This window comes from Hoplias malabaricus, chromosome 5 (genome assembly GCF_029633855.1).
Source record: "Hoplias malabaricus isolate fHopMal1 chromosome 5, fHopMal1.hap1, whole genome shotgun sequence".
Classification (NCBI taxonomy): Eukaryota; Metazoa; Chordata; class Actinopteri; order Characiformes; family Erythrinidae; genus Hoplias; species Hoplias malabaricus.
The window spans coordinates 6,924,123-6,951,328 of NC_089804.1; the positions used below are offsets into that span (position 1 = coordinate 6,924,123).

General features: G+C 38.1%; 6 protein-coding genes across 6 annotated transcripts; all 6 read right to left on the reverse strand.

Annotated features, from left to right (window-relative positions):
• Positions 1–286: 286 nt before the first annotated feature.
• Positions 287–1,465, reverse strand: LOC136697186 (histone H2B 1/2-like). The gene has a single exon (XM_066672186.1). It carries the CDS (start codon positions 1,463–1,465, stop codon positions 785–787), a length of 681 nt encoding a protein of 226 aa, XP_066528283.1. The 3' UTR covers positions 287–784.
• A 204-nt stretch (positions 1,466–1,669) lies between these two features.
• LOC136697188 (histone H4) lies at positions 1,670–1,994 on the reverse strand. Its single transcript, XM_066672188.1, has one exon. The coding sequence runs from the start codon at positions 1,979–1,981 to the stop codon at positions 1,670–1,672; it is 312 nt and encodes a 103-aa protein (XP_066528285.1). The 5' UTR covers positions 1,982–1,994.
• Positions 1,995–3,229: 1,235 nt separating this feature from the next.
• LOC136697187 (histone H3) lies at positions 3,230–3,676 on the reverse strand. The gene has a single exon (XM_066672187.1). The coding sequence runs from the start codon at positions 3,665–3,667 to the stop codon at positions 3,257–3,259; it is 411 nt and encodes a 136-aa protein (XP_066528284.1). The 5' UTR covers positions 3,668–3,676; the 3' UTR covers positions 3,230–3,256.
• Positions 3,677–4,579: 903 nt separating this feature from the next.
• Positions 4,580–5,010, reverse strand: LOC136696621 (histone H2A). The gene has a single exon (XM_066671183.1). It carries the CDS (start codon positions 4,993–4,995, stop codon positions 4,609–4,611), a length of 387 nt encoding a protein of 128 aa, XP_066527280.1. The 5' UTR covers positions 4,996–5,010; the 3' UTR covers positions 4,580–4,608.
• Positions 5,011–5,851: 841 nt separating this feature from the next.
• LOC136696431 (histone H1-like) lies at positions 5,852–7,113 on the reverse strand. Its single transcript, XM_066670845.1, has one exon. The coding sequence runs from the start codon at positions 6,691–6,693 to the stop codon at positions 5,974–5,976; it is 720 nt and encodes a 239-aa protein (XP_066526942.1). The 5' UTR covers positions 6,694–7,113; the 3' UTR covers positions 5,852–5,973.
• A 3,914-nt stretch (positions 7,114–11,027) lies between these two features.
• LOC136697676 (histone H2B 1/2-like) lies at positions 11,028–11,440 on the reverse strand. The gene has a single exon (XM_066672888.1). It carries the CDS (start codon positions 11,422–11,424, stop codon positions 11,050–11,052), a length of 375 nt encoding a protein of 124 aa, XP_066528985.1. The 5' UTR covers positions 11,425–11,440; the 3' UTR covers positions 11,028–11,049.
• Between the last annotated feature and the right edge of the window lie 15,766 nt (positions 11,441–27,206).

Here is a 27,206-nt window from a genome sequence, read left to right on the forward strand (position 1 = left end):
CAATGTCTTAGAGATTCATTACCATGGGATGAGAAGAGATTACTATATTTTGCATTTCTGACTTTGTGAGTCTCTAGTGTGTAGGCACCCTTTGCAACAGAGGATTGTCCAATTTTAGCACACCCTGAACATGGATTTTGGTCACACTCTGGTATGTGCATATCATTCAATGAGGTACATAAATCTATTGAGTATGGTGCAAACTGAATGAGTCTAAACAAACAGTTGCTATTCATTATTTATTTAAAATGTTATTGACATACAATCTGATTCAGGAAAACTGTCACTGTGTCAAATTTTATTTCAGTCTGTCAATCCCGGGTTGTTTAAGACATTCTTTGCAGAAGAATATACCACCAACTACAACGCCACCAAAATGTAATAACTTGTAGATATTAATCATGTGAAATTTTACAACATAGGCAGGAATACAGCAGTTTTCTAACAAATCCCATATTTACTATGTATTGTTCTAACATCCACTTTAAAAACGTATTAGGGACACTAAATATTTTTCAAACTAACGGAAAATCATTTGAATTTTACACGAAAACATGGGTGGTGCCTAAAAGAGGCGTTGGGTTGATATATGTCTGATTATCGTTGAAATCCACAATTTCACAGATTATTAAAGTTTACATTTAAATAAAAAAGTGCATCTTTGTTCAAGACTAATTTGATTCGGGGGTATTGATAATTTGTAAATCAGAGTCATTTGAACTTCACATGAAAACGTGGGTGGCTCTTAAAAGAGCCGTTGGGTTTAGACGTGTCTGATCACCGCTTACTTGGAGCTGGTGTACTTGGTGACGGCCTTGGTGCCCTCGGACACGGCGTGCTTGGCCAGTTCACCGGGCAGAAGCAGGCGCACGGCGGTCTGGATCTCCCTGGAGGTGATGGTGGAGCGCTTGTTGTAGTGAGCCAAACGGGAAGCCTCGCCGGCAATGCGCTCGAAAATATCGTTAACGAAGGAATTCATGATCCCCATGGCCTTGGAAGAGATACCAGTATCGGGGTGAACCTGCTTCAGCACCTTGTACACGTAGATAGCATAGCTCTCCTTCCTGGTGCGCTTACGCTTCTTACCGCCTTTGCTGGCCGTCTTGGTCACGGCTTTCTTCGACCCTTTCTTGGGTGCGGACTTCGCTGGTTCAGGCATTGTAAATGCTCTTTGAGTTTTACTCAAAATGACAAGACGTGTGCCTGGTCGCGGCTGATATAGACTGTGATATGCAGATGATTTGATCTCCGCCCACTCAAATGTTGTCCAACGCCCATTGATCAGCGTTCTGCCGCTTGAACTCCTCCCTCCAGCCCCTGTTTTCCTTGACGTTAAGCTCCGCCCGTGACCTGAGCTGTCTTTGTTCTTTGTCCCGCGCATTTCTCGCCTATAAAGATCATATATGTAATATCTTACAACACAGGCTTTTTTTATGGGCTCTGAACGTCTCAAACATGAGGCCATTTGGACTCGAACGTACTTTTTATAAATATGTGCTGAAAATTAACAATAAACACGTTCAGTAGGTGGAGTGATAAAAATCACCACGCCTTATCGGTGGTGTTATAAACACTGTACAAAAAAACACTTGTGAAAAAGCTGTTTTGTTGAATTTGTGGGTGGCTCTTAAAAGAGCCGTTGGATATAAGCCTTGGTCGAGTCGAGCGTTTAACCTCCGAAACCGTACAGAGTGCGTCCCTGGCGTTTCAGGGCGTACACCACATCCATAGCGGTGACAGTCTTTCTCTTGGCGTGCTCAGTGTAAGTGACGGCGTCCCTGATCACGTTCTCCAGAAACACTTTCAGCACACCACGGGTCTCTTCGTAGATCAAACCAGAAATACGCTTGACACCACCACGACGAGCGAGACGACGGATAGCAGGCTTGGTAATACCCTGGATGTTATCACGGAGCACTTTGCGATGACGCTTAGCGCCTCCTTTTCCAAGACCTTTACCGCCCTTTCCTCTTCCCGACATTTTTCTGCTTGTTCTTCCCTAGAAGCAAAAAGAACGAATGAGATGCTACTCGTTCAATGCGGTTATTATGCTCCTCTACAGGACCTGGTTGAAACCAACTGCCAGAAAGGCGGAGCTAAATACAACAGACAATGGTGCGAGAGACACCACACGATATTCATTTACTCAATTTGGCGCTAGTGCCTTTGTTGCAGTAATGGCTGTGTTCCATTCCACATCCACCATCATATTACAATTGTAATTTAGAGAACTAAATAAAGAGGAAAATAAAACATGTCTAAAAAATATGCTTAGCAAAAATATATCTGAGACTATAAGAGATACAACCTGGTTAATTGCAGTAAGGAGGTTACCTGTTAGACTTTTAGTTAAATTGAGTTGTTTTATTAAAACCACATTTTTAACAGGGTTTGCTAAAACTTCACATTTTCATGTGAAGTTTAAATGACTCTCTACTGATTTAAAAATTATCAATACCCCCTAAACAAATTAGTCTTGAACAAAATGCACTTTTTTATTTAAATGTAAACTTTAATAATCTGTGAAATTGTGGATTATTTTTATCTACTTTAAGCAAAGTATATACTAACACAAAGCATTCTCAGTGTCCCAGAGAATAGTCTGTAAAAAGTACATTAAACCTTCTGTCTTTTTAATTCAGTCCTGATTCTCTTCATAGTTACATCACTGGAAACAAAAAACGTATGTAGTGATTTTGTTGTTTTTCACAATTTGGATTCTATCAGACATATTATACCACCTAAACCTACATTTAACCTCAATGTTATAAATCAAAAACAACAATAGATACATTCAATATTCCCATCAAAGTTTAAACCAATGTTCCTTACTTTTTCCCCACAGTTCTTTAGACCTCCAATAAAAAAAGTTCCACATATTTTCCTCTTGCCACAAAGGCAATGGACATTTTATGGTTCTAATAAAACAACTCAATTTAAAAGTCAAAACAGATAAATCTCCTTACTGCAATTAACCAGGTTTTATCTCTGGCATACTTAATCCAACAAGCTTCACTAAAATTATTTGTTGATTTTATGTAAACCAGCTGTGATTGTTACTGAATAGAATACAATAGATTTGATTATATAAAATACTACTTTAGGTGCATAACTGTCCTGAGTAGTTGTTTTTTCCTTCTAGTTTAAATCTCTAGTCTAATGAAAGAAAAATTCTACTCCTTTTTTTACAGAAATAGGTCGGTGGCTCTTAAAAGAGCCTTTTGTTGTTAATTGTGAAAGAAGCCGAGCTATAAGCTTATGCGCGCTCTCCGCGGATACGGCGAGCCAGCTGGATGTCTTTGGGCATGATAGTGACTCTCTTGGCGTGGATGGCGCACAGGTTGGTGTCTTCAAACAGCCCAACCAAGTAGGCTTCGCTGGCCTCCTGGAGAGCCATGACGGCAGAGCTCTGGAAACGGAGATCGGTTTTGAAATCTTGAGCAATCTCACGAACCAGGCGCTGGAAGGGCAGCTTGCGGATGAGCAGCTCAGTTGACTTCTGGTAACGGCGAATCTCCCGCAGGGCCACAGTACCAGGCCTGTAACGGTGAGGCTTCTTCACGCCGCCGGTGGCTGGGGCGCTTTTTCGTGCGGCTTTGGTAGCCAGCTGCTTCCTTGGAGCTTTGCCACCGGTGGACTTACGCGCGGTCTGCTTAGTTCTTGCCATCGCGTTACGCTTTGCTTCTCCTTAAGAAAAAGAATGTGAACATACGCAGCCCACGGCCTTTTTAAGCTCTAGAGCAGCTTGTCCCTTATTGGGCGTCTGGGATTACCGCCTTCTATTGGACGGCCGTCCCCTCGTAGCCACAATTCTATTGGACGCCTTTATTCCCGCCAATGTTTCAAATTATTAATCACGTCCTGTAGGTTTTCCACTGTGTCGGCTTTAACATAATAAACTCTTTTGACACTTTCTGCTCAAACTCTCTCTATATAATTCATATGTAACTATATGTTCTTAAGTATAAATTGTTTATATGAATCAAACATGGAAATATATAAAACATTTTAAGAATTCCCAAGTTCTGAGTTTGGCTTAAAATATGTTTTCTTTTTTTTTCTTTTAAAAGTAAATTATGTAACTAATTGTCAGCACTGTTCAATGCAAATTATGTAAAAGGTGTTTAAATAAATTTTTAAACGTAATTCTTTGAGTAACCAGTTGAAAAGCCATGGATCAAAGAAAGGTTCCTGTAAATTCCATTTAGTTCATATCATATAAAATTAGATTAGTTATTGATTACATTTGGAAAGTTAAATTACGTTAAGTCATGACCTAGGTTCTTATCCTAACTTGACTCTTGTCCATGGTCAAAACACAGCAGCTCAGATCAATAACAGAAACATGTAAAACACTGTATAATGGTAAAAGAGAAACATGAATCTAAATGATGCTGAGTGTCAGTGCGTATACACTCATCAACCATGATCACCTCCTTGATTTGCACTTATTGTCCATTCTCTCATCGTTACATAATTATATACTACATTTACATTGTGTGATGTGCATGCAATTGTAAAGAGCTTGTTAAATAAATGCACTTTTTTGCAAAAGTGGGTGGCTCTTAAAAGAGCCTTTGGGTGATTCTGGAGAAGTGGACAGACAGTTTACTTGGTTTTGGCCGCCTTCTCGGTCTTTTTGGGCAAGAGCACAGCCTGGATATTAGGCAACACTCCACCCTGAGCGATCGTCACTCCTCCGAGCAGTTTGTTGAGCTCTTCGTCGTTACGAACGGCCAGCTGCAGGTGACGAGGAATGATACGGGTCTTCTTGTTGTCGCGGGCAGCATTGCCAGCCAACTCCAGAATCTCAGCGGTCAGATACTCCAGCACAGCCGCCAAATAGACGGGAGCGCCTGCACCAACACGCTCGGCATAGTTTCCCTTGCGCAGAAGCCTGTGAACACGGCCAACAGGGAACTGCAATCCAGCCCGGGATGAACGAGTCTTTGCCTTGGCTCTTGCCTTTCCACCGGTTTTACCTCTTCCACTCATCTTAACGGTACAGTTAAGTCGATTAAGAAAACTGTAGTAAAACGCTTTGGTCTCCGTGCGCTTTTTATATAGAAAATCCATCTGCGTTCCTATTGGCTACATGCAACGGCTCTTAAACAGCCAATCAGAGCAGGGACATGAAACACTTTCCTATCCAAGTAATCCCCCCCCCCCCCCCAACGCACACACACACACACACACACTCTCTCTCTCTCTCTCTCTCTCTCTCTCTCTCTCTCTCTCTCTCTCTCCTTTTTAAACCAACTTTATTAAAGGAAATTCATAACAGCACAGTCATATACATACATATATAATACACATAACTTTACTGTGTGTGTAAAAGTAAAAGAGTTTTTTATGGTATGTACTTTGAATCTAATGGTATATATCTTTAAAGAAAAGGTACTGCCCTGATGTATTGTGGTCGTAGTGTGATGCTTAGATGTTTATGAATTTCCTTATAAAGAATATTTAAAAAGAAGAAAATGTAAGAATCCGTGATTATTCAGCTTTCGCAAGGAGATCAGGGTTACATAAGCACTGAAGCATTGCTCAGGCTTCATAAATACATGAGTTTTACATTTACTTCCAAAACATGTTTGAAATCCCAAAATGATCCGTTATTCTTAGTGGATCCCTTTTGTATAATCTGTTGAAGTCAGTTTATCTGTATTAAAATACCAGCAGAAATCTTTGTATGATGTGTAATTATTGTTTATGAACATAGACTACTGTATTTTTCTGAATCATTCACAGTACAGAAAGAGACAAGGGGAAATTAAATTGTCCTTAACGTTAAACATGTACAACTCCCTAAAATCTGATGTGGTGCTACTACTAAATTAAAAAGCTCCAATTACTGCTTCATGCTTCACACTCACTAACTGAAAATGCAGCTCTTTCTGGGTGAAAACGTGGTTGGCTCTTAAAAGAGCCGTTTTGTACTGTAAAGGATTGAAAAACGACGAAAAACTACATTTACTTCTTCTTGGGGGCAGCCTTTTTCGCTTTCGGCGCCTTGGGCTTCGCTGCTTTGGGTTTGACCGTCTTTGTCTTCTTGGGGCTCTTGGCTGCCTTCTTAGGGGCCGCGGGCTTCTTTGCCTTCTTGGGGGACTTGGCCACTTTCTTGGCGGCCACAGGCTTCTTCACCTTCTTCGGGGATTTCTTGGCGGCAGCAGGCTTCTTTGCCGCTACCTTCTTGGGCTTCTTGGCCGCGGCAGGTTTCTTGGCGACAGGCTTCTTAGCTTTAGGCGCCACCTTTTTGACTGGTTTCTTCTTGGTCTCGGTTTGCTTCTTGTTGAGCTTAAAAGAGCCAGACGCGCCGGTGCCTTTGGTTTGCAGCAGTGTGCCCTTGGTCACCAGGCTCTTGACGGCCACCTTGACGCGGGAGTTGTTCTTCTCCACGTCGTAGCCGGCGGCGGCGAGGGCTTTCTTCAGCGCGGCCAGAGACACGCCACTCCTCTCCTTGGATTCCGACACGGCCTTGACGATGAGCTCGGCAACGCTAGGGCCGCTCTTTTTAGGGCGAGCGGCAGCTTTCTTCTTGGGAGCCTTGGCCGGAGCGGCTGCGGCGGGCGCTGGAGCAACTTCTGCCATATTTCTGCTTTTGCTGAGTACCGGTAGCGAATAAACACACAAACGGATTTGTTCTGAGGAACCTCCCCTCCCTGCCGAGGGGACGGCTCTTATAAGATACATGAGAACGGTGAAGACTCAATCTGGCGCTCGCTCTGCAGCCGTGTCTCACTTATACGCTCTCACTTGTGTTTTCTCTCGGCTTTTAGCGACAGAAATAGAAATAGCGGAGCAATTTGCCGATAAATTAACCACGCGTCCGTCTAAAGCAGTCTCTCCCGTGTGACTGGAGACCGGGAACAGCCGCGCAGCGAAGCCTCTTTTCACATGGCGCTGTCAAATGTGTGTCGCTCCACCGCCTATTCCAACGAGAGATGGCTCATTTGTCTCGAATATCGGTGGAAAACGGCGACAAACGCTGGCTCGAACATTCCAAAGTTTCCGCAGCAACTTCGACAAGATCCCGGACCAAAACGTGGACGAAACGCAAGTGACCGAGCGCTCCGTTTACTATTTGAAAAATGAGCTCTCGCGGACTGAGTAAAGCACACGTGCGAGTACAGTGTCGGTTGGAGCCAAGTCTGCCTGGGCCTGTGTACAATTTAGAGCAAAGCAGTGTAAATAAATAAATTAATTAATATATATATATATATATATCGTTGTGACCATGGTTACATTTACAATGTATTGAATACATGAAAAGCTGTTTTTTTAAGAGCGTGTTTCGCTGGTAAAACTCTATCTCCACCTGCTGAAGGTCTAGGTCTAGGGAAGTTAGTTATTGTTCTTCTGTAAACTATTCATATCAGAACAACAGGCTTGACCAATTCTTTAATTTTTAAGATTAATCGAATTTAAATACTTCAAAAAATTATATATCCACATACACCTGTTAAGGCCTGTCCACACTGATCCGTTTACTTTTAAAAATGAGGTTTTGGTCTGTTACTTTGGCCTCCCATCCACAAGAAAACAACATTTAAGGTCACTGAAAATGGAGGTTTTTCGAAAACGTTGTAAATGCTGTTGTTATGAAAGTAAACAGAGGTTTCAGAAATGCTGACGTCACACATTGTGCCCGTCTGTGTTTGAAACTCTCCCATGGAGACAGACCTGGGACAAATGTTTGGATGAAATGGCTGATGACCATTTGGTTCAACTTGGTGTTTCTGAGCCTAGGATTTGAATATGAGATTCAATATATAAAACCAGCATATAAAAGCAATGGTATGCAAACACACCGTTGATTCTCAAAAGTTAGATGTAAATGAAGAAACAGGAGGTGACTATTATCTGAAAGGCTTTGAGACACAGGGTCATTTCAATACAAATGAGGGGGAGATGATCAAAAGGTTATTTCTAACAAAAGGCAATTAACTCAATTTGAATTTTAAATTAAATAAATCCCACAACAAAAGCTCCCTCCGTAACCAAAACATCTCATATGTATAGTCCCTGTTTATTATCTAATATCATATTGTCTTATATTAAGTATTCTGACAAAAAAATAGATATCATATCTTATTTAAAGCTGCAAAAAAGCAGTCTTTATTATTCATTCTGTGTGGAAAAGAAAAAAAGGATTTCAGCAGGGCCCCTTCTGGTCTGCAGAGCTTATAGTCACATCTGAGCATGAGGTAATTCTGCTGATGTCCACATTGTAAAAAAAAATTACTTTTTATAATTTGGTTAAAAATACAGTACAAACTTTAAAATTTACAGTTTGTAAAATGTTTTCTGATTTAAACTTTAAAAAAATAAATAAAAAAATGAACGTAACATGTGCGTTATTAAACATACATGTGAATCCAAACGGCCTCATATGTGAATTAGCATAATCCTACTGCTAATAAACTAATACATTCAGTAAAATGTATATGCTGTTGTTACTTATTTTACAATGAATCCCTTTCAAATACATGGAAAAATACCAAAATAACAATATTGTTTTACTGTAAAAGTCACATTATACAACTGTCATTTCACAAAATATTTATGCAAATTTTACTTAATTATTTTTTATTATATATCGTCATTTACAGTATTAAACATTTACAGTAAAACAAATTTGAATACTGCAACTGAATTTCTTATTATTGTATGCATTAGGATTTAAAAGCATATAACCTGTTCTATGACTCTATTGACTAATATCAATTTCATTTAAACTGCATTAGCTTCTTATAGTTCTTGACCAGAAATGCTGAAGCATTTATAATTGGAAAAAAAGCAATGCTAAATAAACTGTACAGTTAGAAAAAAAAGTATTCCAATAATATGCATTCCCAAGGATTTATTAAGCTCAAAGTCATTAACAAAACAAACACACACACAAATTAGATTCCAAAAGTTTGGGACACTACGCAAATTGTGAATAAAAACTGAATGCAATGATGTGGAGGTGCCAACATGTAATATTTTTTTCAGAATATAACACACATTCTCTCAGTTTAAACTTTTGATCAGGTATTTATCATTTTAAGGGAAAAATATGTTGTTTCAAAATTTCATGGTGTCAACAAATCCCAAAAAAGTTGGGACAAGGCCATTTTTTACCACTTTGTGGTATCCCCCCACCTTCTTACCACACTCAGCAGACGTCTGGGGACAGAGGAGACCAGTTTCTCAAGTTTAGAAATAGTAATGTTCTCCTATTCATGTCTAATACAGGCCTCTAACTGTTCAATTGTCTTGGGCCTTCTTTGTCGCACCTTCCTCTTTATGATGTGCCAAATGTTCTCTATAGGTGAAAGATCTGGACTGCAGGCTGCCATTTCAGTCCCCGGATTCTTCTCCTACGTAGCCATGATGTTGTGATTGCTGCAGAATGTGGTCTGGCATTATCTTGTTGAAAAATGCAGGATCTTCCCTGAAAGAGATGACGTCTAGATGGGAGCATATGTTGTTCTAGAACCTGAACATAGTTCTCTGCATTAATGGTGCCTTTCCAGACATGCAAGCTGCCCATGCCACAAAGCACTCATATGCAACCCCATACCATCAGTGATGCAGGCTTCTGAACGGAGCGTTGATAACAACTTGGGTTATCCTTGTCCTCTCTGGTCCGTATGACATGGAGTCCCAGTGATCCATAAAGAACTTCAAATCGTGACTCATCTGACCACAGAACAGTCTTCCATTTTGCCACACTCCATTTTAAAAGACCCCTGGCCCAGTGCAAACCTCTTTGCACTGTAGAGTTTCAGCTGGCAAAGGCGGATGGCACGGTGGATTGTGTTCACTGACAATGCTTTCTGGAAGTATTCCTGAGCCCATACTGTTATTTCCTTGACGGTGGCATTCCTGTTTGAGGTGCAGTGACATTTAAGGGCCCGGAGATCACAAGCATCCAGTAGAGTTTTACGACCTTGACCCTTACGCACAGCAATTGTTCCAAATTCTCTGAATCTTTTGATGATGTTATGCACGGTTGATGATGATAACTTAAAAGTCTTTGCTATTTTAAGCTGGATAACAACATTCTGGTATTGCTGCACTATCTTTCTGCGCAACAATGGTGGAATTGGTGATCCTCTTACCATCTTGGCTTCAGAGAGACGCTGACACTCTGAGAAGCTCTTTTTATACCCAATCATGTTGTCAATTGACCTAATTAGTGTTAATTGGTCTTCCAGCTGTTCGTTATATGCTCTATTTCCTTTTTCCAGCCACTTATTGCTATTTGTCCCAACTTTTTGGGAATTTGTTGACACTGTGAAATATTGAACCGTCATATTTTTCCTTTAAAATGTTACATTTACTCAGATTAAACTTTTGATCTATGTTCTATTACGAATAAAACATTGACATTAGCCATCTCCACATCATTGCATTCAGTTTTTATTCACAATTTGTTTAGTGTCCCAACTTTTTGGGAATCCGGTTTGTAGGATGCTTTTGGCTGGTGGATTATGTTAACAGCACTGCTTTTTCTGATCCACATTAAGACACCACCACACTGTACTGCTATGATCCACCTGCTCTGTTGTGGTCTTGAGCATTGAATAACAGGGTGAACGGAAGCATTAACATTGCGTCCTTGTTTTCCACTTTACATCGTTGTTCTTTTTGTCATGACGTTACATATTTTCACTGTTAATTTCACAGACTTTTTTTACAGGTGCTCTTAATTTATTTAAAATGTTATTGACATACAATCTGATTCAGGATAATTCTCTATCACTGTGTCAAATTTCATTTCAGTCTGTCAATCCTGGATTAAGACGTTCTTTGCAGAAGAAAATACCACCAAAATGTAATACCCACTCCTGAAGGGATTAATCATGTGAAATTTTGCAACATATGCAGGAATATAGCTGTAAATGTGGGATTTGTTAGGAAACTATTGTTCTAAGGTCCACTTTTTAAAACTAAAAAGCATTAAATACTTAAAAATTAACGGAAAACTATTTGAACTTTACATGAAAACGTGGGTGGCTCTTAAAAGAGCCGTTGGGTTTGGACGTGTCTGATCACCGCTTACTTGGAGCTGGTGTACTTGGTGACGGCCTTGGTGCCCTCGGACACGGCGTGCTTGGCCAGTTCACCGGGCAGAAGCAGGCGCACGGCGGTCTGGATCTCCCTAGAGGTGATAGTGGAGCGCTTGTTGTAGTGAGCCAAACGGGAAGCCTCGCCGCCGATGCGCTCGAAAATATCGTTGACGAACGAGTTCATGATCCCCATAGCCTTGGAAGAGATACCAGTATCGGGGTGGACCTGCTTCAGCACCTTGTACACGTAGATAGCATAGCTCTCCTTCCTGGTGCGCTTACGCTTCTTACCGCCTTTTCCTGCCGTCTTGGTCACGGCTTTCTTTGACCCTTTCTTCGGGGCTGACTTTGCTGGCTCAGGCATTGTAGACGTTCTTTCGAGTGCTATTCAAAAACGACTGTGGGGGCTTGTCCCTGCTCGCGGCTTATATAGACTGTTATATGCAGATGAGTCTTTTCTCCGCCTACTCAAATGTTGTCCAACGCCCATTGATCAGCGTTCGGCCGCTTGAACTCCTCCCTCCAGACCCTCTTTTCATTGACGTTATGCTCTGCCCGAGACCTGAGCTGTCTTTGTTCTTTGTCCCGCGCATTTCGCACCTATAAAGTTCACATATGTAATATTTTACGATACGGGCTATTTATGGGCTCTAAGTATGAATTGTTTGTTGATTTTGGAGCTCTTTTCTTAGGTTATTATATTGTTTGGGTTCCTGAGCATCTCATATATGAGGCCGTTTGGATTCACATGTATGTTTAATAACGCACACGTTATGTTCAGTATGTGGAGTGATAATCACCATGCTTTAATATATTTAAGTATGCTCAAAATGGTACTGGTTTATCAGAACTTTGTTTCAGACACTTTTTCCTTATGTGCTCAATACCAATATATTTTTGTCAATAAATTAATAAAATTCATTGTTTAAGACAAAACTCATGGGCCAGGAGCACTTTTGTTGGACATGGAGATAATCAGGTTCGGAATTTGTTAAGTGTAGTAGCGCCTGTAGTGTGACAAATTTGATTGAAAATATCATTTTACCATTTAAAATGGCATTTTACCATCGGTTCTACTTCACTACACCGATGGTGTAGTTTTAGACACAGCTTTTCACTTGTTTAACACCAGACAAAATATCTCCAAGTTTTTTTTTTTGTTTTTTTTTTGTAGTAATAATAAACTAAAATGAACAGCTTTTGCTTAAAAAAAACCTTGTGGAAACGCTATTTTGTTGAACTTGTGGGTGGCTCTTAAAAGAGCCTTTGGATATAAGCTTTGGTCAAGTTGAGCGTTTAACCTCCAAAACCGTACAGAGTGCGTCCCTGGCGTTTCAGGGCGTACACCACATCCATAGCGGTGACAGTCTTTCTCTTGGCGTGTTCAGTGTAAGTGACGGCGTCCATGATCACGTTCTCCAGAAACACTTTCAGCACACCACGGGTCTCTTCGTAGATCAGACCAGAAATACGTTTGACACCACCACGACGAGCGAGACGACGGATAGCAGGCTTAGTAATACCCTGGATGTTATCACGGAGCACTTTGCGATGACGCTTAGCGCCTCCTTTTCCAAGACCTTTACCGCCCTTTCTTTTTTTTTTTTTTTTTTTTTTTTATAATAAACTTTATTAATTAATACAAATATATGTACAGTCCTTCCAAAATTCCAGCTTACATAAATTATATACTCATACATCCAAACATTTAATTACACATACAAACGAGCACAGTCTCATATATTTAGAGTGTCCCAAATAATAGAGTCTTTAAAAAGTATATTGAGAGTCTTTTGTTTTTTTAATTCAGTCCTAATACTCTTCACAACCGCATCACTAGAGACAAAAGCCTGTTCTATTGTCATTTTACATCGTGTTTTTCCACAACTTAGACTTTACCAAACATATAATATACCACATAAAAGTACATTTATATTCATCAATGTTACAATCAAAAATGCCATAATATATACTTTTAATATTTACATCAAAATTTAAACCTATATCCTTTACTTTTTTCCCACACTTCTTTAGACCTATAGCATTCTAATAAAAAGTGATCCAAAGATTCTTCCTCTTGACATAATGGCATTGGACACTTTATAGTTTTAATAAAACAACTCCATTTTACTAAAAGTCTGACTGGTAACCTCCTTACTGCTATTAACCAGGTTGTATCTCTAATAGTCTCAGATATATTTTTGTTAAGCATATTTTTTAGACATATTTTATTTTCCTCTTTATTTAGTTCTCTAAATTCAAAATTCTGTCCATCAATTTTATCACTCACTATTTTATATATGCTTTTTTTTTGAAGAATTTATCCAATCAATGTTCAAATCATTGTATTTATGTATAAAATCTGAAAAGATTAATTTATAATATGGAATAGACCCTCTAGCTTTATCTTTTTTAGATTTCCAATTTGTCAAATCTCCTATCCACTCTACTTGTCGTTGAATTCCATTTTGAATAATTTTGCAAAAGGAAATTTTTGTTTTAATAGAGAAATCAATAGCACCTAAGCCTCCTAAATCACGTCTTTTATAAATCAGTTGTCTTTTAGTAACTTCTCTAGTTGTATTCCATATAAAGTTAACACATATTTTATTAATTTTTTTAACCATATATCAGGTGAAGGGAAAATACATGCTAAGAACAGAATCTTTGATAGAATAAATGTTTTAGTAATATCTATTCTAGTCTTATAATTTAGTTTTTTATCTTTCCATTTCTCGACTTCTTCTTGAACTTTTTCTGTTTTCTGAGACCAATTTGCATCTACACAACCTGTGTTATCTATATAAATTCCTAAAATGTTTATTTTTTGGAATTCAGGAATGTTGATTTTGAATTTATTATTTGGATCTCCTATCCAGACACTTTCTGATTTATTTACATTTAATTGTGCCCCCGAAACTTGTTCATAAATTTTAAAATGATCGTAAATAATGTCTAACTCTGATTGAAATTTAATAAAAACTGTTATATCATCAGCATATTCAGTAATTATTATTCTTTTATCTCCTAATTTAACACCCTGAAGCCTCTGGTCTGTTTGAATTTTCATTATTAATGGACTTATAGCCAAAACATAAAGTGCTGCACTAAGTGGACAACCTTGTTTAACACCTCTATATATTTTAAACTGTTCAGTTAAATGTCCATTTACATTAATCTGTATTTTAGACTCAACATATAGACACATAATCATTCTAATAAAAGTTAATGGAAATTTATACATTTTTAACACTTCCCATAAATATTCTCTAGAGATATAGTCAAACGCTTTCTTTTGATCTAAAGCGACTATGTAGAAGGATTCATTGGTTTTAGTACAAACTAACTCTCTTAAAATACCTAAATTATCCCACATCAATCTTCCTTTAATAGCACAGGTCTGTTCTTTGGTGATAATTCCATCAAGAACATCCTGCAACCTATTCATAATGATTTTTGCATAAATTTTATAACCAATATTCATTAAAGTGAGATGTCTCCAATTATTGATATCATTTTTATCACCTTTTTTTATATAATAGTGACATCACACCCTCATAAAAGGTGTCGTACATAAATCCTTGTTCCACACCTTCGTTAAATACTCTAGTTAATAATTGGGAAATATCATACATACATTTGTTATAAAATTCAGCAGGTAACCCATCTTTTCCAGGAGACTTTTTTAAATTTAATTGTTTTATTGCTGTGATGACTTCACTTTCTATTATTCTGTCGGCTAAAAAATCATACTCATTATTATATTCAAAATTTAAGTATTTTCTAAAATGTTTATTATCTGTTTTAATTTCTTTATACATCTCTTGATATAATATTTGAATAGATTTTCTAATCTCGTAAAGGCTGATTAACAATTTTGCCCATTTCTGAATAGATTGATCCAATATAAGAGCTTTGTTTCCTTTTTGTGTATACAGATATAATTTTAGCTTTATTATGAATTTCCTCCATATTAGCACCTGCAAGAGTTTGTAGATTTGGATATAGATCATTATTCATTGAATCTATTTGTTCCCTCAATTTTGACATAATACTTTCATCTTCATCACTTCTCTTTGTACACTTTAATTTAATATATTGCATCATTGTTAAATTATATTTTTCATTTTTTTCCTTATTGTACGTCCAACATTTTCCTTTAAAAAAATCTCTTATCTGTCGTTTTAGAACTTCCCACAGCTCTCGATCATTTTTAGTAAAAATTTTTAAAGATTTTATTCTATCAATCTCTCCTTTTAAATCTAATAATACTGCAGGAATTTCTAAAATTTGTGTATTTAATTTCCAATAATTCTTTTTAGTTTCACCCTTTACATTTAAATTACAGATTACAGCTAAATGATCAGAATCAATAATCATTTTTGTTTTATAAGAATAAACTTCTAATCCTTCATTTATATAAATTCTATCAATTCTGGTCTTACAAATAGTACTAAATCTGGTAAAATGTATTTTATTAGGGTATAGTATTCTTAAAAACATCTGAAAAACCTTGTTCTAACATCATTCTTTTTAAAAAGGGACCTTCTCTTCGTATAGCTGCTGGATTTTATTGTTATTCTATCTATATCATCTGTTATTGTATTAAAATCACCACAAACAATTGTCAAAAAACCTGTACATAATAACACTTTCAATTTTTTAAAAAGCTGGATTTTTTTTACTGTACTTTGTGCTGTATAAACATTAATAATTCTCATTTTTCTACCACTGTGGAAGCAATCCATGTACATTAGTCTTCCAGGAATAATTTCTCTACTTCTTATAATCTGGAAATAATTATTATAAAATAGAAAACCAATACCATCTGCTTTGCAATCACCAACAGAAAAATAGGAGGGTCCTTAATCCATAGTTTTCCTGTTTCATTAATATCATCTAATGTAGCTAATCGTGTTTCTTGAATACAAACTAAATCTAAATATTCTTTACTTAAAGATTCTAATTTTCTCTCCTTGTTTAATTTAGACTGAATTCCTCGTACGTTACAAGTGGCTATTCTAATACCCACAGTAGACATATTTTATTATGGATTTTGATTTCTTTTCTTTTTTAGAACACTTTTTTTGTTTGCATTACCTACTTTTCTTGGTGACAATCTGCGTTTTTTCTGTTGTAATATATTTTCCTTATTGGTGTCCTGTCCTTGATTGCAGATTGAAGATTTTCCAAAGTCAGTTGTCGGCAACATTGTAGATGCATGATCAATAGGAATGTTTTGTCCTGAAGATAAAGATACCTTTACGTTCTCAGAAGAGAGGTCTCCACTCGAGTCTATATCTGATCTGGAAAAGTCCTCATCAGAACTTTCAGAAGAAGAGCTGCTGCTACTGCTGTTACTACTGTCATCATTTGAAGATCCACTGTTGCTTTTTCAATCTTCATCCACTTCTTTTTCCTTTTGCACTATTGACTTCATTTCCTCCATTCAGCTGTTGATTTTGGATGTGACCAGGCTCTTCTATATGAGAAGTTCCTTCTGCGTTCTGATCAGCATTTTCTGGTATCTGTTCCTGTTCTTTCCTGTCCTGTCCTGATATTACTAAAACTTGTATCTTAACTTATTTTTTTTATTAACTTCTATCAAAGATTTTGTTCTTAGCATATCTTTTCCCTCCACTTGATATATGGTTAAAAAAAATAATAAATTATTAATTAAAAATTAATAATTTAATAAAATTAATTTTATATGGAATACAACTAGAGAAGTTACTAAAAGACAACTGATTTACAAAAGACGTGATTTAGGAGGCTTGGGTGCTATTGATTTCTCTATTAAAACATTCATCCATCCATTATCCACCGCTTATCCGGGTCCGGGTCCTGGGGGAAGCAGTCGGAGCAAAGAAACCCAGACCTCCCTCTCCCCAGCCACCGCCTCCAGTTCCTCCGGGGGTATACCGAGGCGTTCCCAGGCCAGTTGAGACATGTAGTCTCCAGCGTTTTCTTGGTCTGCCCCGGGGCCTCCTCCCCATTGGACATGCCCGGAACACCTCACCAGGAAGGCGTCCAGGAAGCATCCGAATCAGATGCCCAAACCACCTCAACTGGCTCCTCTTGACATGGAGGAGCAGTGGCTCCACTCCGAGTCTCTCCCAGATGTCCGAGCTCCTAACCCTGTTTCTAAGGGAGAATCCAGACACACTGCGGAGAAAACTCATTTCAGCCGCTTGTACCCGCGATCTCGCTCTTTTGGGCACTACCCAAAGCTTGTGACCATAGGTGAGGGTTGGGACGTATATTGAACAGTAAATCAAGAGCTTTGCTTTTCTGCTCAGCTCTCTCTTCACCACAATGGACCGGTACAGAGCCCGCATTACTGCTGACGCTGCATGATCCGCCTGTCAATCTCCCGCTCCATCTTTCCCTCACTCGTGAACAAGACCCAATGTATTTAAACTCCTCCACTTGAGGCAGGATATCACTTCCAACCTGTAGAGAGCACTCCATCTTTTTCCGACTGAGTACCATGGACTCGGACTTGGAGGTGCTGATCCTCATCCCTACCACTTCACACTCCTCTGCAAACTGGTCCAGCGAGAGCTGGAGGTCCCAGCTCGATGAAGCCAACAAGACCACATCATCCGCAAAAAGCAGACATGGAATCCTGAGACCACCAAACCGGACACCTTCCGCCACTTGGCTACGCCAAGAAATTCTGTCCATAAAAATTATGAACAGAACCGGTGAAAACGGGCAGCCCTGACAGAGTCCAACTCCGACTGGAAAACTGTCGGACTTACTGCCAGCTATACGAACCAGATTCCTGCTCTGTTTATACAGGGACTGGATGGCTTGTAGCAAAGATCCCAGTACCCCATACTCCCCAAGCACTCCCCACAGATTACCCCGAGGGACACGGTCGAATGCCTTCTTCAGATCCACAAAACACATGTAGACTGGTTGAGCAAACTCACATGCACCCTCCAGGATCCTAGCGAGGGTAAAGAGCTGGTGCTGTATTCCATGACTGGGGCGGAATCCACATTGTTCCTCCTGGATCTGAGGTTCAACTATCAATCTTCTTCACTACCATTGCATAGTAGCATAGACCTTACCGGGGAGGCTGAGGAGTGTGATCCCCTATAGTTGGAACACACCCTCCGATCCCCCTTTTTAAAAAGGGGAACCACCACCCCAGTCTGCCAGTCCAGAGGCACTGCCCTCAATGTCCACACAATGTTGCAAAGACGCGTCAGCCAGGACAGCCCCACAACATCCAGAGCCTTGAGGAACCCGGGGTGAACTTCATCCACCCCCGGGACCCTACCACCAAGGAGTTTTCCTACCACCTCGGCCATCTTAGCCCCAGTGATAGACAAAGGTCCGGAACATGGCCCATTTGGTCTCAATGTCATCAGCCTCCCCCGGGATGCAGTCAAAGCTCTGCCGGATGTGGGAGTTGAAGATCTTTCTGACAGGTTCCTCTGCCAAACATTCCCAGCAAATCCTCAGCACACGTTTAGGCCTGCCAGGTCGGCGCATAAGCACAAACAACAGTCAGAGCCCTTTCCCCAACCCGAATGCGCAGGGAAATTACCCTCTCGTCCACAGGGGTAAACCCCAGCGTACAGGAGCTAAGCCGGGGGGCTATGATTAAGCCCACTCCTGCCTTACGCCTCTCACCCTGGGCAACTCCAGAGTGAAAGAGCATCCAGCCCCTCTCAAGGAGATTGGTTCCAGAGCCCATACTGTGTGTCGAGGTGAGCCCAATTATATCTAGCCAGTACCTCTCAACCTCACGCACCAGCTCAGGCTCTTTTCCCACCAGAGAGGTTACGTTCCATGTTCCAAAAGCCAGTGTCAGTAACCGAGGATCGAATGCCAGGGCCCCCGACCCCCCTGCCACCCGATCCACAATGCACCAGACCTGGATTACTACCTCTTCCACAGGTGGTGGGCCCATTAAAACAAAACATTAATTTTGCAAAATTGTTCAAAATGGAATTCAACGACAAGTAGAATGGAGAGGAGATTTGACAAATTGGAAATCTAAAAAAGGTAAAGCTAGAGGATCTAGTCCATATTATAAATTAATCTTTTCAGATTGTATATATAAATACAGTCATTTATTTGAACATTGATTGGATAAATTATTCAAATAAAAGCATATATAAAATAGTGAGTGATAAAGTTTATGGACAGAATTTTGAATTTAAAGAACTAAATAAAGATATAATAGATATAAAAGATATGTCTAAAAAAATATGCTTAGCAAAAATATATATGAGACTATTAGAGATACAACCTGGTTAATTGCAGTAAGGAGATTACCTGTTAGACTTTTATTTAAATGGAGTTGTTTTGTTAAAACCACAAAATGTCCAATGCCTTTGTGTCAAGAGGAAGAATCTCTGAAACACGTTTTATTAGAGTGTTACAGGTCTAAAAAATTGTGGGAAAAAGTAAAATATATTGGTTTAAATTTTGATGTAAATATTAAATGTATATATTATGCCATTTTTTATTATAATATTGATGAAGTTAAATATAGTTTTATCTGGTATATTATATGTCTTGTAAAATCTAAGTTGTGGAAAACACGATGTAAAATGACTATAGACTATACTATTTTTTGTCTCTAGTGATGTAATTATGAAGAGCATTAGGACTGAATTAAAAAGACAAAAGACTCTTAATATTCTTTTTAAAGATTCTATTCTCTGGGACACTTTAAGCGATCGGCAGCTCGTCGCTCATTGGATGTATTGGATGTGGACGGCTGTCCCCTCGTCCATCAACGCGATTGTCATTATTAAAAGGGAACCATTAGTTTGCACAAAACAATTTCATTTCATAATGATAGTACAACACCCGATTATGTCACTCATTTAATAGCAAGTCATTTTGATGTGTCATTTCAAAGTAAATGCCCATTGTGTGGTCCCATCTCTGTAACTTTAATTCCAAATTTAGATAATTATTAAAAGGGAACCATTAGTTTGCAATGAACAATTTCACCTCATAATGATAGTACAACAACTGATTATGTCACTCACTTAATATTAAGTCATTTTGAGGTGTCATTTCAAAATAAAGGTCCTTTGTGTTGTCCCATCTCAGAAAATTCCAAATTTAGATCATTATTAAAAGGAAACACTAGTTTGCTCAAAACAATTCCACTTCATAATGATAGTACAACACCTGATTATGTCACTCACTAACTATGAAGTCATTCTGATGTGTCACTTCAAAATAAAGACCCTTCGTGTTGTCCTATCTCTGTAACTTTAATTCCAAATTTAGATCATTATTAAAAGGGAACCAATAGTTTGCACAGAACAGATTCACTTCATAATAATAGTACAACACCTGATTTTGTCACTCACTGAATATGAAGTCATTCTGATGTGTCATTTCAAAATAAAGGCCCTTTGAGTTGTCACATCTGTAACTTTAATTCCAAATTTATAAAATTATTAAATGGATACCATTAGTTTGCACAGAACAATGTCACTTCATAATGATAGTACAACACATGATTGTGTCACTCACTTAATATCAAGTCATTCTGATGTGTCATTTCAAAATAAAAGCACTTTCAATGGTCCCATCTTTTTAATTCCAAATTTATATAATTATTGAAAGGAAACCATTAGCTTGCACAGAACAATTTCACTTCATAATGATAGTACAACACCTGATTATATCACTCACTGAATATCAGGTCATTCTGGTTATTTGAGTTTCCTCAAATGTGTAGAAGTTCACATTTGACACTTATTCATGGCATACATCGGTTCCATCAACAGTTTGCAAGCATCTGCTGTGTTGTCACACTTTGTCAATAACTCACTGCCCTCAACAATGATGGAAATATCAGCCGTATCCTCATCTCTGGCAGCCTGGCAACAGGGAACTTCAGGATGTGCAGTGTAGTGAAAGAACGCTCAAGTGAGGTCACCTTAGTTGTACTCCTTGTTGAATTCCAGCTCTATAATTAAACATAGAGATTATGTACATGTTCTGTTCTCTTCAATATATTTTCTTTAAAAATCTTTAATGAAAAACTGTAAACTGTTTATGCAAGCAAATTCATTAACTACAGAACATCAAATGTAAAACATTATCAGGTTATAGTACAAAGGGTTATGCTACAACTGATGCTAAAGATCTCATCTAAATAACTTAAATTAACCTCCTATCTGCTTTTCTCCCTGCCCACCTGCATTTTTCACTGCATCTGGCCCAAGTGGAATTATATATTATATATATAATTAGCGTTGGTGCCCCTAGTTCTGGCCACTTGTAAATACAATATCAGAAATATTAGCTAACTGTAAATAAATAGAAGAACTTTACTCACTCAAATCAACATTTTTCAGGAGTCATATGTGTGCAGATTAATGTCCAAGACTTGCTTGACTTTGAAAGAAAATATGTTTTTAGATTAAAAAAAAAACGCTTTTGTTTAAGTAGGTGCCAATACTGCTAAGATTACAGGCGTCCCCTAAATTCGCTTGCTTGTGACAGTCAAACGAGACAGTTGCTACCACATTCAGTGGTTTTGAGAGGTTTACAAATGAGATCACGTTTGTCCTGTGTTAGTATCCGTACTCTACATGTAAGGATTACAATTACGATTACAATGGTGGCAGAGAAAAGGAAGCTAACCCGTAAGCTAACTTTTACACTGAGGGAAACATCCATCGCGAAATGGAATGGTATTGTGTTTTACATGCAGTTTTGCACACAAAGAATTACAACACTGTTAGAGATACTTAAATATTGTTTAGATATGTGATTTTTTGCAAGACTGATGTTTAAATGCCCTACTAAGGTGTGAACTTACGTTTTATTGTTTTACCCAATGCGATTGGCAAAGAGAGAGAGCGGAATTGCACCATATACGGCAGTGGGATTAGGGGAAAGACTGATACAACAGGTTAGCCTAGCTAAAATGTGTCATTAAAAAGAAAAACGGTTCAATATTACGTATGTAACATATCACTATAGCAGTTGATAGAATAATGTACATAACATTAACAATGTTAACTACGTTTGGGCGATACCAAAATACTTGTGTATCCAAAAATATAAGGTTAAACCTTCCGTTTTCTCATTCAGAGATCATTCATTTTAAAGCTGTCGTTCCAGTCTAGTCGTCTTCAAAAACTTAAATAACAATTTCCTTCCTTCAGCACGGCACTCTCCTTATTAACCCTATTTATCATCATTTCTGTCGTTCGTGTCCCAGTCATTACATCAGTATTCTAAAATATTACAGTACAGAGCTTACCTATAATTGTATGGCATTTAACAAGTTAAAATAATGATTATATTTATTTAACATTTATTACATCGTTTTCCAGACGGTTATCTGTATTTTCTTTTATTTTAGACGTGGGCCACATACGATTAATAGGCAGTATTTAATAAAATGCTCTGATCAGTGTAGTGTGCTAACTGCAATGGCAATCGCCTCGCCAGCCGACAGTGCCAACGTGCAGGCGGAATTGGACCAGACGCGGCAGAGACGGCAGCCAGCCGACAGTCCCGTGCCTGAGTCGGCCTAGATCTACCTTGCTAGCTGGGTTCCACAACTACACATCTCTGCAGGCCGGAGGCCAGCAAGTGGGAGGGACGTACGCAGCAAGTGGGCAGAAACCAGCAAGTGGGCGATCTATGTTTTGTGGGAAGGCGAATGTAGCCTTTGTGATTTGAAAAAAAGGCATAGTTTCTCTCCAACAGAACTATGTACCCTCTATTAGTTGTGTAGTTTAAAATATTAGGTTTCAGTGAAAAGGAAATACATAGCACTTCGGATATTTTTATTATATATTTTTGGTAATCTGATTATGGGGTGAACTGCAAACTTATGAAATCCATTAGGTCTCTCATGTCTACAATCATTATTTTAATTTGATTACAGAATTATAGGACTGTGTTATTTGTTTTGTACTCAGCACAGTATTGGATTATAATCAGTTTAAATGTGTAAACCCTTAAGTAACACTATAGAAAAGGGCCCACTATTCAAATAAATTTTTAAAGTAGCTCTTTTCCATTAATGGACATGGGAGAAATGGTGCTAATAATTTGCAAATAATCATACTTTTCAGCATACCTACCACGAGCACTCAGTCATAGTGTGTGTATATGACAATAGAGTCAGTGCATGTAGCTACAAGTTAGATGAACTTAATAAGATGGAAATTCACTGTAATTTAGTTATGGTATAATGAATTCCAAAATAGTGGTGCAACCTTTCAGGAAATTTGGCTCAACTTAAAACTAAGAATATAAAAAGGCATTCAGACCTTTGCATGGTTTTAAATGATTCTTTATAGAAGTATGTTGTTGTTGTAGAGTATTACCCGTTGCGTTGATGATCACATATGCTTTAATTTGACATCAGAATCAGGTCCTGGAACACCCTACTCACAAAATTAGTTGACTCAAGTTTGTTTGAACAGGTAGAATAGGATCAGAATTGGATAACACTGGCTTAGACTGTCAGAAAGCCTCCCTTTCTTCTTACCTTGATTGTGCATGTGAATTTGTAGGACTGTCTTGTCTGAAACTGCTTATCCAATTCAGGGTCGCAGTGGGTCCAGTCCAAAGCCTAACCGGAATCACTGGGTGCAAGGCAGGAACACACCAGTCCCTCACAGGGTGACACACACACACACACACATTCACTCATACTGAATCGCCAATCCACATATCAACTCCTCACAGACAGTCACATGGAGTGTTGCTCAAACACACAACCTCCAGGTCCCTGGAGCTGTGTGACTGCAACACTACCTGTCCCACCACCGTGCCGCCAGAAGGGCTATCAATTTATTTTAATATAGTTCATTTATTCAGTTTCATTTATTTCAGAAATACACCATATGTACAAATATTTGAGGACAAATTTGTAATGAATGTATTCTACATTAAGTTGCACCCATTACTAACAAAGATGTACAAACGTGCACACACTACCTCTCTAATACCTGTAGAGAAATACTGACAGTAGAATTGGATTCTCTGGAATAGAGAAACATGAACCTAATGCCAGGCGAAGAATATATAGCACCGCAGCACTGAGCTGTGCTGATGAACCCATATGTACTGTCATGCCTCTTGTTAGGAAGTGAGTAGTAGCCTATATGTAAGCAAACATTATCATTCTCAGTACATGTGGTCTCAGTTAAATGGTTATTCTCTTTATTTATTGCAAGAATTTCACATATTAAGCCAACCACAAACAAGTCTGTAAATCACATAATGCTGAAAATGTACTCCATATAATGTACTCAATGTTTACAAGGTACAATATTAATACTGAAACAAAACAGTTATTACATGCTCACCAGGCATACAGCTGCACTACAAAATACACAATAATCTAACACAATATCCCAAAAAACTCACTGACATTCTCTTAAACTTCCAAAAAATGCTCAAACAGAGCAATGTAAGTTGCTTTAGTTATAGAAATTTGTTAGAAGAAAGAAAATAACTAGGATACCTATTTTGTGCAGGGCATTTTATGCAAAGCAGGACATCACAGTTAACCAGACAGCCTAGGTGTCTAAAAGTATTAAACTATAAACACTGTCTGAACTGTGGTGTATAAGGTGCCTTAAGAATTGAGGTGAGGGCCCTACAGTCCAGTTTCCATGCCTTAAAAATTCTGGGGTGAGGGGCATGGCGTAACCACAAACATCACATTGACCCTGAGACCCTGCTCATCAACACAAGCTTTCAGAAACAGCTCCATATCGGCCCTGTTTTCAAAAACAAATAAAAAGCGCTCTTTAGCCTCTGCTTAAAATGTTCTTCCGCGCTCACTTGGAGCTGCCTCCGGCCTGCAGAGATACCCTTCTCGCTGGGTTCGTTTTATCTGTGAATTCTGTTTTTTTTTTTTTAAGCTGCAGTAAAAACAGGATATCATTTTCTGCCAGAACTGACTTTTACACACATACAAACATTACTCCAATACACTACCAATAGCTACACATTTATTTAGGTGTTCACTTTCCATTCTCTCCCACTGTTTGTTAATTGTTTGTATTTCTCTACTGTTCACGTAATCCTAATTTCATCTCGGCGTTTTACAATTAAGTATTCCATGTGAAGTTGTAATGATGTATTTTGGCCAGCAGGTGGAGGTATATATTCGGACTATAACAGACAACAGCACCCATATGTATGTAATTAAACACCAAGAAACCATGAAATCTCATTCAGAATCTCAGGTCAGAATTACATATTTTAAAAAAAAATAACACATTTTAATGTACACACACACACACACATGTGTGTATTTTTTTTTTTTTTTACAATATGAGTGCATACATTTAAAAGAATCTTTGTAGGGTACCGTGAAAAAAAATAAATAAATAAAACCTGAGTGCCTTAGAGCATTAAACACCTATATGGGCTCATGTAAACTAAAGTTGCATAGTTGTGAGAGTGAGTGATGGGACAGGGCTAAAACAGATCCCAGCAATCACCATTAACATGGATTTAAAGGGGGAATATTAAGGGGCACTGGTAATTATATTGGTCCTTCTGAAAATTCCATTCATTTAATTCAAAAACAATATGGCATACATACTGAACAATGTACACATGATCTAAACATACACCGGGTGAGATGGCCAGCAAATTGTGTAAATCACTTAGCATATAACAAAGAATGAAATAATATGTGCACACGACTTAAAGATTATGAGGGAAAGACTTGAATGTTGTGGGAACTGATTAATAAACTAGTTAAAATAAAAGGAAATGTGCTCCCGATTTAAAGAAAAAGACAGCATAGTAAAATGTGGTAATGAATTTAGGAATTGTGACCAAGAGTTAAATAAATTTTTGACTTACTTTAGCAATATATACAACAACGTGTTTTATTAACTTTAGGAACAAATTAAGAAACTGTGGTCATGAGTAAAATAATATAGACACATTGTTTAAAGGCAATTACAAAACATGTGAAAGAAAATATTGCTTAATTTTGGTCAGAAAACAAACAAACACAAACACACACACACACAAATTGTTCCACTAAGTGAAATGAAATATTCAGAGTGCTGAGAAGGTGTAGAAAGGAGTGTGATATGAGGATTTTCTGTAACTGAGAGCACAGCAAGATTACTCTTCTTCTGCTTTAGTTCACAGCAGTGCCAAAGGACACTATGTTCAGCTTCTGGCTTTTAAGTTTACCCAATTATAAAAGCTATAAATTCTGAAACTCTGTGGTGAGAATTCAGTTGCATCCAGCCTCGAGAACATTATAAGATCAGGGACTGATTTAGAATGAATAGATTCATTTTTAGTGTTGACCATTGTTCAATATCGGAGTGATGGGGAATATCCCCCTCTAGCCAATGCTTGGCACTGAGCATGGGAACTGCTCCAAAGAGTTCTATTTTATTTTAACCATTTAACTATTGACACTGGTTTCACTAAGGTATTTTACTCCTCAAAATATGGAGAGCTGCAGTTAAAATGGCAAAATCTGCACAGCTAGGTGTGTTAAGCTGTTGTATGTATTTTACCCTCATTTATTGTATATAGTATATAATCTGGCACAGTTCATTATAATGATGCAGTTTAAGTTTGTTGGGAGTATAGCACGCACATCACTTAATCTCTGGTTTCATGTTGTTCAAGATTTTTGCAAATCAAGTGTTAATTTCTGTGTCCTGACTATGTGAGCTGTTTCAGGCCTTGTGACCACAGGTATTTTAAACATTTGCAATTCTTCAAGATATTTTCACAAGTCTTATTTGGATGCCAGCTAAATAGACACTTAGTTGATGGTGTGTAATAATACTGCTCCACTATCTGAGCAGAGTTTAAGGAATTAGTTTAAAGGAGCTTAGAGCATTTTTCAAGTTATGGCTGAGTGATTTCTTGAACAATCTGATGTTGTTGTTCTTCGTTACATATTGAAGATAAACTGAATGCTAATTCTCCATTGATTCCCTTTTTTCCTCAGTCAAGGCTCTCCATGTATCTAGGAAACTGATGCCTTTTTTTTTTTTACACTGCAACAACCTATATTAAACTGTTAATGACATCCATTAAAATAAAATTACACCACAAAACCTTTGCCTTCTTTGTATCAGCTTTGTCTTTATGTTAATTAGTTCAATATATTTTTACTTGAGCCTCCTTTTGCTT